The sequence below is a fragment of the Oncorhynchus clarkii genome, chromosome 6 (assembly GCF_045791955.1).
Source record: "Oncorhynchus clarkii lewisi isolate Uvic-CL-2024 chromosome 6, UVic_Ocla_1.0, whole genome shotgun sequence".
Taxonomy (NCBI): domain Eukaryota; kingdom Metazoa; phylum Chordata; class Actinopteri; order Salmoniformes; family Salmonidae; genus Oncorhynchus; species Oncorhynchus clarkii.
In genome coordinates, this window is record NC_092152.1 from 42,252,782 (window position 1) to 42,272,856 (window position 20,075).

Genomic DNA, 20,075 nt, shown 5'->3' on the forward strand with positions numbered 1-20,075 from the left:
CCGACCTCCCGCAAAGCAGTCTACACTCCCAACGAGAGGCCAGGAGGGGATACAAACAACAAATTGTTTTGCCGTCCTGGAGCCTGTTCTTCCTGCACCCTCGTCGCTGGGGGTGCCTGTGTCTGTGGCCACAGTGCCTAATATTACGATTTAGAAGTCAACGTCGGCAGCCTTCCGTCCATGCTCTGGATCGAGCGGGGCTTTTCCATCTGTCGGAGGCCTGAATCCTGTGAAGCGTGGGATTGGGCGGATTTCCTCGTCCTTCTCGCCAGCTGTGATTTTGGGCAGCTCCGTGGTAAGAAATGTGACCGTTCCTGGTGCAAAAACAATGTCCTATCCTGGAGTTCGAGAATATCACATTACTAAGCTGCTCCTGAATTTTCTACTTCAGGACATGGCAATCGATTCTATCGTAGTCTATGTGGGTATTAATGACATTATGAAGGGCAGCTCTGAACAGTTGAAACTGGATTTTAAAGAGCTGATTGACTCTATGCTAGACAATAACAAAACACCCATCATATCTGGCCCTGTGCCCTCTCTTAATAGTGGCATTGAACGCTTTAGCAGGATTCTTTCTCTTCACAACTGGCTACGTGATTATTGCAGCTCAATGGGTGTAACGTTTGCTGACAATTTCGATACCTTTTGGAAACAAAACGCGTTTTATAAGGAGGATAGGATCCACCCAAATCATTTGGGTTCCTGGATCCTTTCACTGCATTATAAGGCTGCGTTGAGACAATGAATTATCAATGACCCAAGCCCAGCTCAGCTAATCCCTAGCATTGTGACGCAGTGTAGTCATAATGCTTCAGCAAATGTACATTACACCAGGCGTATTGGTAGACACAATATAAGTAACATAATGTATGTCCCACGAACTGCTCCGAATGCCTCTGTTGATCCTACAGCTATTGTATGCAGTAATCATGTGCCTCCAAACCCGATTTACACTGTTAGCACTGAGATGGTGTGCCCTGGGAGGAAGTCCACTGTGTGCAGCTCACCCTGCACAAGGATAAAGAACATGAGCACATCTATTGTTGCTAAGCTTCTGAGTAAAGCAATAAAAACAACTAAGCATCCCAGAAGAAAAGTGCTCAAAATAGCCCACGTTAACATAGAAGGTTAATGAAGGTTAAGAAATAAGGTTAATGAAATCAATAATGTAATAGTAACAGATAACATTCATATTCTGACTATCTCTGAAACTCACGTAGATGATACCTTTGATGATACAGTGGTAGCAATGCAAGGTTATAACCTTTACAGAAAATACAGAAATACCAATGGTGGAGATGTTGCGGTATATTTTCAGAACCACATTCCTGCAAAGATTACAGAGGATCTCATGTTAAATACTGTTGAGGTAATATGGCTGCAGGTTCATCTGCCTCACCTAAAGCCCATTCTGGTGGGAAGCTGTTATAGACAACCAAGTGCTAACCATCAGTATCTGGAAAACATGTGTGAAATGCTTGATAATGTATGTGATGTCAATAGAGAGGTTTACTTTCTGGGTGATTTAAATATTGACTGGCTTTCACTCAAGAGAAAGCTTCAAACTGTAACTACTGCCTGCAACCTGGTTCAGGTAATCAATCAACCTACCAGGGTAATTACAAACAGTACAGGAATTAAATAATCAACATGTATTGATCATATCTTTACTAATGCTGAAAGCAGTATCCAAATCTATTGGATGTAGTGATCACAGTATAGAAGACATATCTAGGAAAACCAAAGTTCCAAAGGCTGGGCCTAATACAGTGTATAAGAGGTCATTCAAGACGTTTTGTAGTGATTCCTATGTTGTTGATGTAAAGAATATTTGTTAGTGGTCTGTGGTGTGTAAAGAGGTGCAAACAGACACTGCACTTTACACATTTATGAAATTGCTTATTCCAGTTACAATTAAGCATGCACTCATTAAGAAAATGACTGTAAAAACGGTTCAATCCCCATGGATTGATGAGGAATTGAAAAATGGCATGGTTGAGAGGGATGAGGCAAAAGGAATGGCAAATAAATCTGACTGCACAACCGATTGGCAAATTGAGAAATCGATACCAAACTGAATAAAAAGAAGACGAAACTACACTATGAAACAAAGATAAATTACATAAAGAATCATAGTAAAAAGCTTTGGAGCACTTTAAATACCATTTCGGGAAAAGGCAAACTCAGCTCAGCTGACACTACACATTCAAGTATATCTGACTAAATTATGAAAGACAAGCATTGTAATTTAGCATTCCCTAAAGTGAGTGTGGAAGAAGTGAGAAAATGATTGGTGTCTATCAACAATGACAAGCCACCGTTCAACAAGCACAGCACTTACACATTATGACTGATGATTGATGATTAAAAGATTGTGGTGGCTGTTTTGTTAGACTTCAGTGCGGCTTTTGACATTATTGATCATAGTCTGCTGCTGGAAAAAGAGTTACCTGTCTAACAGAACACAGAGGGTGTATTTAATGGAAGCCTTTCCAACATAATCCAGGTAGAATCAGGAATTCCCCAGGGCAGCTGTCTAGGCCCATTACTTTTAAAAATCTTTACTAATGACACGCCACTGGCTTTAAGTCAAGCCAGAGTTTCTATGTATGCAGATGACTCAACTCTATACATGTCAGCTACTACAGCGACTGAAATGACTGCAACATTTAACAAAGAGTTGCAGTTGGTTTCAGAGTGGGTAGCAAGGAATACGTTAGTCCTAAATATTTATAAAACTAAAAGCATTGTATTTGGGACAAATCATTCACTAAACCCTAAACCTCAACTAAATCGTGTAATAAATCATGTAGAAATTGAGCAAGTTGAGGTGAATAAACTGCTTGGACTAACCCTGGATTGTAAACTGTCATGGTCAAAACATATTGATACAACAGTAGCTAAAATGGGGAGAAGTATATCAATAATAAAGCGCTACTCTACCCTCTTAACAGCACTATCAACAAGGCAGGTCCTACAGGCCCTGGTTTTATCGCACCTGGACTACTGTTCAGTCGTGTGGTCAGGTGCCACAAAAAAAGGAAAGTTGGAGGAATTGGCTAGAGCACAAAGCTATGTGAATACCAGACTAAGGCTTGTGTTATCGCCGGGAGAAATGAACAATGGACTCCACAGGTTATGTGACAAAGATGAGTAGCTACTCTACTGCAGCGTCTGCCTAAATCCTGATCCTCTCCCCTCTCGTCCTTTCCCCACCTCTCATCTCCTCTACTCTGCTCTGCTTTCCTCTCATCTCCTCTCCCCCCCCCCCCCCTCTCCTATTCTCTACACTCCTACTCAGCCCTTTTTTCCCACTCCGCTCCACTCCCCATTAGACAGACAAGACAACATGAATTTTGCAAACAAGCTCCTCTCTGCTTCCTTTTACCAGACAGACAGTGAACAAGACGTTCTGCTGGCGGTGCCATCAATCCTAAGAAGAGAGGCTGTTGGACACAGCAGACACATAGTACAAACAAACTATCCTTCTCCTGTCACCCAAAGTCATATCCATCTAACAGACAACATTTAGCGAGATGTTCACTTAGGGCACTTCGGCATACAGGACACTTCCTATAACTTGGAACTAAAACCCTTCCGGAGAATAACAATCTGCCTTTTACAACAAACTAGAAGAGAGGACGCATTTAATAATGGCCTGTAATACATCCCAATTGGCACTCTATTCCCTATATAGTGCACTTTGACCAGGGCCCATAGGACTCTCGTGAAGTAGTGCACTATGTAGGGAATAGGGTGCCAATTGAGACACAGTCCTGGGAGACGGTTATCTTTCACATTATTAGTTTTACATCAGAAAATTCAAGATGTCTATAAAGGTAAAAACATGACGATTTAATAAGAATGAACATTGTATTATGGTTATGATACAACACCTGTAAATATTTAATGGTATGCTTTAAACACAGCAACTACATTAGATAAAGCAGCTGAGAGGCCATTTTCATTCCATTAACAGTAAGACACCCTGATTACAGCAAGGGATAGAGGAGGGAGGGAGATAGATAACACATGAAAAGAGAGATGGAGGACAGACGCAGAGAAATAGACAGACATACCATTTCACATTCTGTAGATGTGTGTGGATGTGTGCACGTTGATATTCACACTTCCACATCATATTAAATAACCAATCTAATGATGACAATAATGATTGTAATTAAACGAACACACACAGGCACACCCGCTATCCCTGGTCTCAGTAGGTGTGAGAGCATTGTTACTGGCCACAAATCTGTAACAGGCCATGCAAAGCCGAGATACAGTCATATAAAAAAACACACACACACACACACACACACACACACACACACACACACACACACACACACACACACACACACACACACACACACACACACACACACACACACACACTGACTTGAGAATACACAGTGGTAGATCCTTCCACCATTAGAACCAAGTCTCTGTCTACTATTCCCAGCAGTCAAGCTTTACTGATCCCTGATTCACTATGAAATGACTTTATGAGATGTAGTTATAAAGCAGTAACAGCCATTTGACAGGGAAGGCTCCACACTCACCATACTGTCACTCAGTTATGTCAAACACATAGCAGGTGATATGAGGTCAACACTTGACCATTGCGCTTAATCCTTACAGTTACAGCAGGCAAAATGTTATGATTACTAATCTCTCTCTGTCTCTCTCTCTGCCCTGCGTGGTGAACGGCAGCTGTTGGAATTCCCTCCCACTCCCCTAATTTTTTCTTCTTCTCCATCTCGTATATTCAACCCAGTCTCTCTCCAGCACACTAGGCTCTGGAAGGAAGGAGTCGGAGCACAGGACTCTTAAAACCCATCAGAGGGCCTGTGATTTTCTTTTCTTCCCCTCTATGGAAATCAAATGCCCATTCAACTGATTTGTTCTGGCACCGGCCCAGCCAACACCACCACCAACACTGCCACCACCACCAACCAGTGACGTGTGGTCAGGGTAGACAGGGTAGGCATTGTTTTACTCTGTGAAAACGAGTGAAAAAAGGAAGAAAAAAAAACTGCAATGAAAAATAAATAAATCTACATTTTATCAATAATAATTTCGTCATCGTCATGCTTTTTTCTGCATGATAAAATCTATTTCTGAACTAGTACTTAGGTCCCAAATTTGCAGGCAGAAAGCTTCGCTGCCTTCCGTGTGTCAATATGTCCCATTCATTTTCATAAATTGGCGTGAAAAAAGCAATGGGGTTTACATTCGTTTTACCGCTAGCTAAAGTTGAACAGGATGACTAACATATTGCATCTGAAACAGTTTTCATCGTTGGATCTTCGTGCGAAACAGGGAGTTGTTATAAGGGATGGAAGACCAACACCTGAGCTTAGGGACATACATCAAAGGAAGGGACAGAAAATAACACTATAATTTGAATCTGAGTGGTATCAACAGAAAGACTGGCTCTGTGGCTGCGCTGTTAGCAGCTGACTCAACTGCTTCCCCTGTTCTCCACAAGCGACCGCGTTTGGACTAAAGCCGGTTACTGCAACTTGAATAACTTGCCTATAGCACTCAACAAGTGGAGAAGTCTGTCTCACATCCAAAGCCAGACAGCTTTAAAAGACATTTGGCAGCTCACGGATAGATCTGTCATTGAATGAACATCTGCATGCAGAAAGCAAAGGTAAAAGAGAACAGTGGCATTTGAATTAACTCTCATCATGCTACCTAGGTGAGAGTGCCGGCTCATCAAACAGGCCCAGGGGAAAGTATGTGTAACTATAACATGCCTTCAATTTTTTATTTTTTATGAACCGTTAGCGACTCATTTAGAGACCAACACCAGGTTTGCTTTTTTGCTCATGATGGAATTGTCAATGAAGAACAAAGAACAAAGTGATGGATATGAGTGTCTGCTATACCCGAATCAGCCACACAATGCAAGTCCTGGAACGGCAGCGTTAAGACTTTGATCATTTCTACGAGAGATTCGAGCAGAAATGCAATGATCTGGGCTTGGCAGAAAGTGAAACTCCCAAAAAACAGCCGATCAGTAGATAGGGGGCGAATTTACTACAACATACTGGACAAAACCAATGTTCAGATGAGAGCCAGGTTTGACCACATTGGTGAACTTAATTTCCTTGGCTTAGTGGACTGCAATTTGTTTTCAACAATGTCACAAAAGTTAGACACCAGCAGACGAGAGCCTGTCAAAATATGCTAAGAACTTGAATTTCGTTAGACTTAATGCTGATCTTGTCAGACTGTACAGTTCACAAATAGTACGAGACAAATCATTTAGACAGCTCCTCAGCTTTTTGTTCCAGCATGACACAGACTGTCATCGAGGCGACAAAGTTACTGCAGCTGGTCCTCACTATACCAGCCACCAACAGCTTCCGTTGAGGGAATTTTCTGAAATGGATAAAGACATGCAGTTGAAACTGGACCGATCAAGGATGACTCTCATCCCTTGCCATATCTCCATAGCGTCAAGACCGTCAGACTTCTAAAACTGAGGGCCAACAGGGAGGAGTTTTACAGTTCCGTCACTGATGTCTTTACCCAGAAGGATAGACGGGTGGTGCAAATTTGTATTTACAGTAGCACCGTCTGATATTATTACATTACATGTCTATTGTGTATCTCAATCAGTAGCAATGACTACTAAGCATTTTTGTGTGTAGCACTGTCTACCAGTAGGGCTACATTTGGGTCGCTGTCTGTGGTGCTGAAAGTCACCTGTTCATGCGGGGCCTGTTAGCAGGGTTTAAGTTAGCCGGATATTGCTTGCTTTTGGCTGATAAAATACATTTAGGAGAGAGAGAAAGCGAGAGCGGAGCTTTGGCCTAGGCTACTGTTGATTGCAAAGATAGAGGCCTTTTTCATTTAAGTAAAACTAAAGTTCGAGAGTGTGACTATAGTGAAAATTCTATACAAGGTAGGGCTCCAGACTGCGACCATTTAGTCGCATTTTGAGACCATTTAGTTGCATTTTATGATCCTTTCACTTGGCTGTGTGAGTTTAAAAAAACATTGGTCGCATTGTTGCGGGATGCACATTCATTCACCTCACTAAAAACGTTCTATTCTTTAGGAGGCTAAAACCATGATTTGGTCAAACAGTAAAGTACATTATCCTCTTGATTCATGCAATGAAAGTGTCTGCCTGTGTGCCCCAGTATCTGTTTTGCTGGGGACCGCTGCTATGTCGAGAGAGTCACTCTCTCCTTTCCTGGGGGGAAAAAATGCTCCGGGGGAAAGAAAAGTGTTCTGATTGTATAACATAAAAAATCAAATTCCTGTGAAAACACAACTATCTTGTTGTCACAGATGGAAAGAGGATGTTCTCAGCTTTCTGTACTGTAGGTAAACTTTTTATTTCTCAACTCTCAATTATGAGCTCAATAGCAACTATTTTGAAAGATATTTGACATGGCTTTGAGATACAGAGCACTCGAAACGCACATTGGTCATTGTGAGTGAATAGGCCTCATTGGACAGTAGGCTAGAACTGCAACTTTTTTTGGAACATTAAATGTCTCAATAGAAAGAAAGTGCCTACTCGGCCTCAGACCTCACCACACGTCACTGCCAACTACACTGCTACCAGCACCACCACCAAGACTGCTACCACCACCACTACCACTAAGACTGACACCAACAGCCACCACTACCACTAAGACTGACACCAACAGCCACCACTACCACTGCCACCACCACCAAGACTGCCACCACCAACACAGCAACCAACACCAATAACACTGCCACCACCACCACCAAAACTGCCACCAACACCACCACCACCAACACTGCCACCACCACCACCACCACCACCAAGACTGCCATCACCACCACTACTGCCACCATCACCACCAAAACTACCACCACCACCAGAACTGCCACCCCCACCACCACTACCACCAACACTGCCACCCCAACCACCAGCAAGACTGCCACCACCACCATTGCCACCACCACTCCTACCAGGATGGGAGTCTAGGCTAGGCCAGTGAGAATCCAGATGGAATTGAATGGGAATTTGGAATATGGGGGGCGGCTGTGGCTACTGTATCTTGTAGCCAACTCTTTGTGCGTGAAAGCAATAGAAGAGCTGCAGCACAGTATGATACCAGGCTAGCGTGTGTCAGGCTTGGGTTAACCCAACATCTAGTCCTAGAGAGGGCCTGCATGGACCATGCCAGGTGTGACTGTGAGCCAATAAAATAGGTGCTGTATGGAAGGCCATGTTTACTGGTTGTGTTATCAATCAGCCATAAAGCTGTCTCTGTGTGTGTTTATTATATTGTGTGTCATAAAACATATTTATTACAGTGCCAAATGGCATCAGACTACAGGAAGTTCTGTCATACTTCTAAAGACAACTGGTCCCAAGTCAATCATTTTTTCAAAATCCTGAAAATGATGAAACTCAAAAGACTGTTAAACATGATGGAAAACATCAAATGCATGCCTCAGGCTGGAGTAACAACTGAATTAATCAGGTACTAAACTGTAATATTCAAATTGAATAACCTGTCAATCAAAATCCTCAAGTTATTGGATATTCATCCAATTGGAACATTCAGGAATATTCAAATCCCCTTTCGTAAGAAAAAGTTATCCAAGGGCTTGCAGATGATCTTTTCTGACTTGTTGAATATATTCTATACCCAATTCAATATTTAAACTGTTTCTGTCACTTCAATTATACAAAGAAAGAGGCAATAAATCAAAACAAACAAAGCATGTATAAGCACTCGTAAAAAATAAAATAAAACATTTGTAAAATCATTTTGATAGTTTCATTTTAGCGTGTGTCTGACATCCCCAACATCTATGAGCTACTGCAGTGCTAGTCCATTTGAGTTTACAGATATCATGTATCATTTATTGGCTTGCCAACGCGCTCCTCTGTAGTTGTCACCTTATCTCTTTCTCCGTTTCAATCTTTCTCCCCCTTTTACCTCCCTCGCATCTTTCTCTCCCTTTCCCTCTCTCTCTCTCTCTCTGTTACCCAGCCAGCTCTGCCCGGCGCGGCACGGCCCTGTCAGCCAATCATTCAGGGACGCTGAGTGCCTGACTGGGAGAACTAGGTCATGAGTGCTGCTGCTGCTGCTGCACTAGGCAGGCTAGTGGTGAGCTGAGAGTGCAGTGGGACAGAGAGGGGTTTGACCACCCTCACTCTCTCTCAGCTTTGACCCCTCTCTATCTTTCTCTGTTCTCGCTTCCTCTCAGCTCTCTCTTCTTCTCTCTCTCTTCTCTTCTCTTCTCTTCTCTCTCTCTCTCTCTCTCTCTCTCTCTCTAACAGAAACATGTCTGCAGAGCAGGAGCAGTGACAGGGAGTTATTGACAGACAGGAAAAGGAGCTAAAGGTTTGACGCTACAGACATGGGACTTTCCTGTACCAAACAACAAAGTGATGAGGTTACGTTATTTAGTGATATTTGCATTACGCCTCGACAGACATTGTTTTGCCTTGGAAATAATCACAAGGTTTTTCTGCGTGGCACGGACTGTCAGGCACAAAACAAAACAATGAACCATGGTCTTCACACCATGGCGTCAGTTGGCTGCTATGCAAATAGAGACCTTTCGAAAGCACAGTACAAAGTTGTAAACTATCAACTCTCCTCACAAACATTGCTCTGACCATAAAATGTCAAACGTGCACTGTCACAGTGTACACTCACAAATGACAACCTGTTATTCCCTATATAGTGCAATACTTTTGACCAGAGCCCTATGGTCCCCGGGAATAGAGTCGGTCACAGCCACAGAGTTTCCAATTTCTATACAATAGCAGGACTCGCTCATTAGAACACAGACCAAAGCATGCCACTGGTCCTGACAAATGCTGACTAGCCCCATCCCGGAACCCATCAATCCACTAGGCTAATGCTATAGACATCTTCCTGAGCCCCTGCAGGCCCAGCGCTGGGCTGCATGCTAATAAACCTACAGATGACGTGGCTGCTACTATTATTACTCTGTGGCAACACTAGTGTACTCCAGGGAATCTATCTGACGTCTTTATTGAGGCTGGGTCCTAAATTTCACCTTATTCTCTACGTAGTGCAGCACTGTAGTGCATGAACAGGGCCAGCCGGTCAATAACTTGTGCACTATATAGGGAATAGGGCATGGGCCCTGGTCAAAAGTAGTGCACTATAAAGGGAATAAGGTGCCATTTGAGACAGATCCTGTGTGTGATCTCTGAAGGGGGAACCAAAGATAAAAATAGCACCAAAAAAAGGACACGGGAGGCAAAGACATTAGGCTATGATGGATGATGGATGAAACTAAGCATCTTTAGGAACAACAAAACAAATGTGTCCGGAGCTCTACATCGCCAATTGTATTTCTAACATCTACCCTTTTTCATGCAAAAGGGTAGATGTGAACTATAAAGATCTTTAAGCAAAACCCCCACTGCTATAAATGGAAAGGCTCCAAAATGCATGGAAATAGATTGTGCTCTCTACAGACTACTATAAATAGGCCCTGTTGACTGATGAACTAAAAACAGTCCTTTAGGTCATTAGGTTTTAAAGTAGGTACTTTACACTGTACATTAAAGGGGTTCACTCCAAAGTTTGTCAGGTGCTGTCTACAAACTAGGCACCATACATTGTAAGCATTGTTCTGGGATTCACCCAATGTCATTGAGCTTGAATACCACCTCAGTCACTGGCTTCACCAATAGGTTAACCGTAAGTACATATCCCAACCAGAAGCCATGGATTACAGGCAACATCCGCACCGAGCTAAAAGCTAGAGCTGCCACTTTCAAGGAGCAGGATACTAATCCGGACGCTTATAAGAAATCCCGCTATTCTCTCAGAAGAACCATTCAAGCAAGGAGTCAATACAGGACTAAGATTGAATCCTACTACACCGGCTCTGACGCACATCAGATGTGGCAGGGCTTGCAAACTTTTACAGACTACAAAGGGAAACCCAGTCGCAAGCTGCACAGTAACGCGAGCCTACATGATGGGCTAAATGCATTTTATGCTAGCTTCGAGGCAAGCAACACTGAAGCATGCATGAGAGCACCAGCTGTTCTGGATGGCAGATCTTTAAACAGGTCAACATTCACAAGGCCACGAGGCCAGAAGGATTACCAGGACGTGTACACAGAGCATGCGCTTACCAACTGGCAAGAGTCTTCATTGACATTTTCAACCTCTCCCTGACCCAGTCGGCAATACCTACATATTTAATGGAGACCACCATAGTCCCCGTGCCCAAGAACCCGAGGTAAATCTACCTAAATGACTACCGCCCATAGCACTCACGTCAGTAGCCATGAAGTGCTTTGAAAGGCTGGTCATGGCTCACATCAACACCATCATCCCGGAAACCCTAGACCCATTCCAATTTGCATACTGCCCCAACAGATCCACAGATGACGCAATCTCAATTGCACTTCACACTGCCCTTTCCCACCTGGAAAAAAGAAACACCTATATGAAAATGCAGTTCACTGACTACAGCTCAGCGTTCAACACCATAGTGTCCACAAAGCTCATCACTAAGCTAAGGACCCTGGGACTAAACACCTCCCTCTGCAGCTGCATCCTGGACTTCCTGAAGGGCCGCCACCAGGTGACAAGGGTAGGCCATCACACATCTGCCACGCTGATCCTCAACACGGGAGCCCCTCAGGGGTGCGTGCTTAGTCCCCTCCCTCCTGTACTCCCTGTTCGCCAAGCACAACTCCAGCACCATCATTAAGTTTGCTGATGACACAAAGGTGGTAGGCCTAATCACCGACAACGATGAGACAGTCTATATGGAGGGGCTCAGAGACCTGGCAGTGTGGTGCGAGGACAACAACCTCTCCCTTAACTTGAGCAAGACAAAGGAGCTGATCGTGGACTACAGCAAAAGGAGGGCAGTACATGCCCCCATTCACGTCAACGGGGCTGTAGTGGAGCGGGTCCAGAGCTTGAAATTCCTTGGTGTCCTCATCACCAACAAAATATCATGGTTCCTGCCAACCAGGACCTATACGCTAGGCGGTGTCAGAAGAAGGCCCAAAAAATTGTCAAAGACTCCAGACACCTAAGTCATGGACTGTTCTCTCTGCTTCCGCACGGCCAGTTTTATTTTCTTAAAACTGCATTGTTGGTTAAGGGCTTGTAAGTAAGCATTTCACGATAAGGTTATATTCGGTGAATGACAAATAAAATTACTAGATTAGATTACTGCTCAGGGTCTTTTAGGTGCTGTCGCAGCTTTACTAATCTGACATAAGCGTGTAACACTGTGTAGCCTAACACATGCACGCGCTACTGAAGGGGAGCTCTCTAAGAAAGTCATGTCATTTGTTCCACTGTGTGGTTTTAGAAAACAATGTGTAGACCAGTGTTTAAAAAACGTGTAGACGAGTCATGTTCGCCAGAACACAGACATACACGTACTATAACATGAAAAGGAGCCAGAGCTGCGAAAATCCTTGGATTCTGGTCCTTTCTCTCTATTATCCTATCGGAAGGGAGAGCAACCTCAGAGCATCTTATTTTTTTGCAGGGATATGCACAGAGCAAGAGCACCTGCCCCCTCTGTGAAAGTGCCCCTCCCAAGATGTTAGACTGAGCACCAGCTGTCCCCATTCTCAGTGTCCTGTCCTTACTGTCATTGTCTGTCAGGTAGCCTCACACACGTGAGGCTGGTGTTTAACCAAAAGACCCAAATAGATGCATACAAGCAATTGGTTATGCTATACGTATGCATTTAAAAAATATATATGAATACCATTTAGTCATTTAAATGTAATCTATTATCATTTCAAGATGCATATAATGATACATTTTCACGATACCAGAATGACTTGCATTTAAAAAAAAAAGTTTATTAAATGTGAGTTTACATCTTCTTCCCTACCACATTGATTGATGTACTGAGGCGCATGATCTGATATTAATTGTTGTTTGTTGAAACGCAACAACCTGTTCAGTTCTATGTGCACGACAAGTAAAACCCCCGGGGCTACACCACCACATCTAAACATCTTGGCAACTACGGGAATCGCAAATTGGCCAACAATTTCACAAACATATCAGTGAATTAAATGTATTGATAATAAAGGAACGAGGTGTTAAATGTTCAGTCGATACATGATGGTGGCTCTGAATATCATGCCAGCCTGAAATACATGCAATGCAGCGGCAGCAACCGAATTCTATTGTAAACCGACCGACGCCTGTCTGATCTCGCGCTGACATCCGGCGAGCGCACAAGCTAAGGCCCACATATCCAAGTGTCTCCATTCTAATTATCATCTATGAATATCAACGAAAATGTTTCCTTACCGGTCCTCTCCTCTTCAAAGACACATTCTTCCACAACAGAAGCTGTAGCTGGTGGAGGAATCCCATTTCCACAGGCTCGCGGTTTAACGGTTAAATTATGACACCGTTAATTAAGTTGCCATATAGTGGTGGATTTTTGGAAATGGATTACTAACCATTCCGACGCATTTAAATGACAATTTAGATACATTTATTTTGGACAAGCTATACCGACTTGATATAGGCTTATTTGCCCATTTTACCTCTTGCTCTCTATCTCTCTCTCTCAACTAGACCAGGTGGCTGTTTTCCTCCACTGATGGCTAAATGTGACTAGCTGTATTTCAGCGGCAAGCCAGGCTGGTATTCTGTATGCAATCACCATCCGCGGAAAAATACAGAAGCATCCAATGGAAACCGTGCTTATGCAATGCGTTAGAATGAACCGAGCACGGTGGGTATAGGGAGAAATATCACCGTCGTGCAGTCTAGTGGGCGGGGACAGCTACAGTAGTCTACCTCTTCTCCCACTGTAATCTAGATACTATTCTTTGAAAAACTAAGTTTTTCCAGACAAAACCTAGTAGCCTATGTAATACATATTGTTCCAGGATTTTAAACTAGTCATTTCAGTGTAGACAGTCTCTCAGTGTTCCCAATTCTGAGTTGTAGAATTCTAGATCTCTCTAAAGGTTGTTCTTCCTTACAAAATATTTGTGTTGACCTTTGCTTTCTCAAATGTTTAGTCATGCACTCATGTGTCACTCTGTATGTGTGTGTTTGTGTGCAGAGAGAGAGAGAGATTATACAAAAACGGAGACAGACTGAGCATCTTTGTGACATGTCTTTATGCAGTGGTTCTAAATACTAGGGGTCTGGGAGGACCCAAATAAGTTTTCTAGTCAAATCTTAAACAAAATATTGTGTTCATATCAATTCACTTCTACTACTTGAGGATGATCTATTTATTTACCTGTTCCTAAAGAATATACCTGGCCAAAGCAAATTCTTTACTTCCGCTCCCATCTAGTGGTCTTTTTATAAATTGTTACTGCTACAATTGTTATCCTTTCCCTTTATATAGTGTGCTACGTAGAGAATGGGGTTCCAATCGGAGCACGAAAGTAGTGGCACGACAATAATGTTCTACTTGTTAGCAGGGGAAAGTAGGGGTGTGATAAACGTTTTTTTTTTAAAGCATAGGGAAATGCTCCTCAGTGGTTTATTGCGAAGGTGTGAGTAGATAAAACACGATTTAAATGATAGCCCTTTCAAGCCTTCCATTTTGGTACAGTTATCAGTTTAAATCAGACAGCTCTTGCACAGTAGCCAAACTGGGGGCATGGGCGGGACCTGGGCGGGACCTGGTCTTCAACAGGAGAGAAACTAGGCAGGGCTGTGTTTGAACGGATACAGTGCATTTGGAAAGTATTCAGACCCTTTGACTTTTTCCACATTTTGTTAAGTTTCAGCCTTATTCTAAAATGTATTAAATAGTTCCCCCCCTTATCAATCAATCTACACACAATACCCCATAATGACAAAGCAAAAACTGTTTATTTTTTATTTTTTAGCAAAAAAGAATAATAAAATACTGAAATATTACATTTACACACATATTTAGACCCTTTACTCTGTACTTTGTTGAAGCAACTTTGGCAGAGATTACAGCCTCGAGTCTTCTTGGGTATGACGCTACAAGCTTGGCACACCTGTACAGTGCCTTGCGAAAGTATTCGGCCCCCTTGAACTTTGCGACCTTTTGCCACATTTCAGGCTTCAAACATAAAGATATAAAACTGTATTTTTTTTGTGAAGAATCAACAACAAGTGGGACACAATCATGAAGTGGAACAACATTTATTGGATATTTCAAACTTTTTTAACAAATCAAAAACTGAAAAATTGGGCGTGCAAAATTATTCAGCCCCTTTACTTTCAGTGCAGCAAACTCTCTCCAGAAGTTCAGTGAGGATCTCTGAATGATCCAATGTTGACCTAAATGACTAATGATGATAAATACAATCCACCTGTGTGTAATCAAGTCTCTGTATAAATGCACCTGCACTGTGATAGTCTCAGAGGTCCGTTAAAAGCGCAGAGAGCATCATGAAGAACAAGGAACACACCAGGCAGGTCCGAGATACTGTTGTGAAGAAGTTTAAAGCCGGATTTGGATACAAAAATATTTCCCAAGCTTTAAACATCCCAAGGAGCACTGTGCAAGCGATAATATTGAAATGGAAGGAGTATCAGACCACTGCAAATCTACCAAGACCTGGCCGTCCCTCTAAACTTTCAGCTCATACAAGGAGAAGACTGATCAGAGATGCAGCCAAGAGGCCCATGATCACTCTGGATGAACTGCAGAGATCTACAGCTGAGGTGGGAGACTCTGTCCATAGGACAACAATCAGTTGTATATTGCACAAATCTGGCCTTTATGGAAGAGTGGCAAGAAGAAAGCCATTTCTTAAAGATATCCATAAAAAGTGTAGTTTAAAGTTTGCCACAAGCCACCTGGGAGACACACCAAACATGTGGAAGAAGGTGCTCTGGTCAGATGAAACCAAAATTGAACTTTTTGACAACAATGCAAAACGTTATGTTTGGCGTAAAAGCAACACAGCTGAACACACCATCCCCACTGTCAAACATGGTGGTGGCAGCATCATGGTTTGGGCCTGCTTTTCTTCAGCAGGGACAGGGAAGATGGTTAAAATTGATGGGAAGATGGATGGAGCCAAATACAGGACCATTCTGGAAGAAAACCTGATGGAGTCTGCAAAAGACCTGAGACTGGGACGGAGATTTGTCTTCCAACAAGACAATTATCCAAAACATAAAGCAAAATCTACAATGGAATGGTTCAAAAATAAACATATCCAGGTGTTAGAATGGCCAAGTCAAAGTCCAGACCTGAATCCAATCGAGAATCTGTGGAAAGAACTGAAAACTGCTGTTCACAAATGCTCTCCATCCAACCTCACTGAGCTCGAGCTGTTTTGCAAGGAGGAATGGTAAAAAATGTCAGTCTCTCGATGTGCAAAACTGATAGAGACATACCCCAAGCAACTTACAGCTGTAATCGCAGCAAAAGGTGGCGCTACAAAGTATTAACTTAAGGGGGCTGAATAATTTTGCACGCCCAATTTTTCAGTTTTTGATTTGTTAAAAAAGTTTGAAATATCCAATTCATGTCGTTCCACTTCATGATTGTGTCCCACTTGTTATTGATTCTTCACAAAAAATACAGTTTTATATCTTTATGTTTGAAGCCTGAAATGTGGCAAAAGGTCGCAAAGTTCAAGGGGGCCGAATACTTTCGCAAGGCACTGTATTTGGGGAGTTTCTCACATTCTTCTCTGCAGATACTCTCAAGTTGTGTCAGGTTATATGAGGAGCCCCGCTGCACAGCTATTTTAAGGTCTCTCCAGAGATGTTCGATCGGGTTCAAGTCTGGTCTCTGGCTGGGTCACTCAAGGACATTCAGAGACTTGTCCCAAAGCCACTCCTCATTGTCTTGGCTGTGTGCCTAGGGTCACTGTCCTGTTGGAAGGTGAACCTTCACCCCAGTCTGAGGTCCTGAGTGCTCTGGAGCAGGTTTTCACCAAGGATCTCTCTGTACTTTGCTCTGTTCATCTTTCCATCGAGCCTAACTAGTCCCCCAGTTCCTGCCGCTGAAAAACATCCACACAGCAGGATGCTGCCACCACCATGCTTCACCAAAGGGATGGTGCCAGTTTTCCTAGAGACGTGACGCTCGGCATTTAGGCCAAAGAGTTCAATCTTGGTTTCATCAGACCAGAGAATGTTGTTTCTCATGGTCTGAGAGTCTTTAGGTACCCTTTGGCAAACTCCAAGCAGGCTGTCATGTGGCTTTTACTGAGGAGTTGCTTTTGTCTGGCCACTCTACCATATAGGACTGATTGGCGGAGTGCTCCAGAGATGGTTGTACTTCTGAAAGGTTCTCCCATCTCCACAGAGGAACTCTGGAGTTGTGTCAGAGTGACCATCGGGTTCTTGGTCACCTCCCTGACCAAGGCCCTTCTCTAGGAAGACTCTTGGTGGTTCCAAACTTCTTCCATTTAAGAATGATGGAGGCCACTGTGTTCTTGGGGACCTTCAATGCTGCAGACATGTTTTGGTGCTTTTCCCCAGATCTGTGCCTCGACACAATCCTGTCTCGGAGCTCTACGGACAATTCCTTCGATCTCATGGCTTGGTTTTTGCTCTGACATGCACTGTCAACTGTGGGACCTTATATAGACAGGTGTGTGCTTTTCCAAAATATGTCCAATCAATTGAATTTACCACAGGTGGACTCTAATCAAGTTGTAGAAACATCTCAAGGATGAACAATGGAAACAGGAAGCACATGAGCTTGATTTCCAGTCTCATAGCAAAGGGTCTGAATTCTTATGTAAATAATTTACACCGTGTGTAAATTTGCAGAGGATTTTTATTTATTTAAACATTTTAGAATAAGGCTGTAACGTAACAAAGTGTGGAAAATGTCAAGGCGTCTGAATACTTTTCGAATGCACTGTAAGATTCAGAAGTAAATTGCTGGCAAGCCAACTGCAAGAAGTGGCATTGGCCACATAAAACCGTTATTCTGTGGTCATGGTGTGGTACCTCTTTCCTCTCCATTTTTCAACAATGACGAGAAAACATTGTGGTTAAGTAATTTGAAAGGCACACCCTTGGTGCCTACGGATGACCTCAACTGAAGTGATTGTTCTGAGCATACAGCTTAGATTATGAATGGGGAAAAGTGATCTAACAAAGCTCAAATACAGTAAAAAAAAAAAAAGGGAAGTTCGAACATATGAAATGAATTCCGAGCAGAAAACCGATTAGGATCTACTGATTAGGATCTAGTAGAAAGTCCGGGTTGACCAAAAACTCGTCCAATGATTGAAATACGCTTATTTTGGGCTCTTTCATTATTGTGATAGATTTTTGGTCTCATAAATTAGCCTATCTATGGCTTAAATGTAAATAATAATGAAGAAAGTCACACACACTAAATATGCTCCCAACAATTGAATGAGTCCATATAAAATGTAAATAATGAGAGTAAAATGTATGTATTCTTAGAGTAAATACAAGAGTGCCCTACCAACGCTCAGCTGTACTATCCAAATGACTGTCAGAAAGTCACAACCAAGGGTGTGGTCTGTGGTAAGTGCATGTTGAGAGAGAACAGAAAGATGATGCGGTGAAAAGGGAGCAAAAAAAAGGGGTAAAAACAGGATTTCCTACACACTGGTATGTGCCGCTGCCTACGTTACTATATAATCTCACAGGAGAAAAGTCATCTTCAGTGAGTCTTACCTCCACAGGACAGCAAACGCTGACAGACGCCCTTCGGACCTCACCCAGGTGAGAACAATTGAGCCTCGGTGTCGGGAGACATCTCTATTTGCCAAATCAAATCAAATCCAGTTTTATTGGTCACATACACATGGTTAGCAGAGGTTAATGCGAGTGTAGCGAAATGCCTGTGCTTCTAGTTCCGACAGTGCAGTAATATCTAACACGTATTCTAACAATGCCAGCGCTATTAAAAGGGTTCTATGGAATGGGATGCTCATTTGGGTACATTTTTAAAAAGAACTGCTGATGGCATGGCTTACTACCAGGGAGAATACTAAATAAAAGAGTATCTATGCATTAGATCAAATGTTTGTTGTTGCGGCCTTTTTGGGACATCTCTGGGATGTGTCGTTATGCACGCTGAATGCAATGGTTCTGAATGCTACACTCTTAGAAAAAAAGGTGCTATCTCAAACCTTAAATGGTTCTTTGGCTGTCCCCATAGGAGAACACTTTGAATAACCCTTTTTGGTTCCAGGTAGAACCCTTTTGGGTTCCATGTAGAACCCTCTCCACAGAGAGATGTACATAAAACCCAAAGGGGTTCTATGTGGAACCCAAAAGGGTTTTCCCTGGAACCAAAATGTGTTCTCCTACGGGGACAGCTGAATAAACCTTTTGGAATGATTTTTTCTAAGAGTGTAGGGGTCTGGGAAGGCAGGAGAATAAGGTTCTTGTTATGCACAGCATGATACATTGTATCTCATTACATAGCCACACACAGCAGGAGGCCATTCAGGCTTCCACATTATATTTCACGCCGCATGAATCAGCACAAATCAAGAGCACTTCAACAAGTACCATCTGAAACCATTTCTGTTCCTCTGACTGTCATTTCATCTCCTTTGAAGCTATATGGAAGAGGCAGAAAATGTGCGTTTAATGTTCATGTGCTATGTGAAAAAAAGAGAGAGATAATTCCCATTTGTAGTGATATATGAATATTTTCTGATTACTTGAATCAATTAACCAATCCTCAGATATTGTATATTCCATCTTCGGTAAGGCTAATAATTTGCTGTACTTAATGTATTTAACTGTTACAGTGATTGTGAAATACTGATGGTAAGTGTGGAGCTGATGCAGTTTCCTGAAATTGACTATTTAAAAGTGACTATTTTCTTCTGCCATATTGTTCATGTCTGAATTTATAAGGAACTCCAAGAGCTTCTTCCAACCCTATTCTTTAAAGACCCGAATCAGACTTAGAAAAGGTATGTTTTTCCTAAGCGTTTTGATTGGGCCCTTGAATCTATTGCATACTAATTTATCTTATTGTCTTACCAGGGAGGAAATATTACACTATTTGAGTAACAATCCTGGGGAGATTGTGTGATTCTGGACGAAACGAAAGTACGCCGCAATTCCACCAGTCAGTCTGTTGCCTGCCTGTCATCCCCTGGGTCAGAG

The 20,075-nt window shown here is 42.6% G+C and overlaps 1 protein-coding gene across 2 annotated transcripts in view; it reads right to left on the reverse strand.

Moving 5' to 3' along the window:
* The window catches only part of LOC139411169 (ATP-binding cassette, sub-family A (ABC1), member 2), an 89,422-nt gene extending 75,722 nt beyond the window's left edge, over positions 1-13,700 (reverse strand). For both annotated transcript variants that reach the window (XM_071157081.1, XM_071157080.1), the window contains exon 1: positions 13,305-13,700. In XM_071157081.1, coding sequence (XP_071013182.1) covers positions 13,305-13,370 — 66 coding nt within the window. In that variant the 5' untranslated portion in view covers positions 13,371-13,700. The remainder of the gene's footprint in view (positions 1-13,304) is intronic.
* Positions 13,701-20,075: the final 6,375 nt, after the last annotated feature.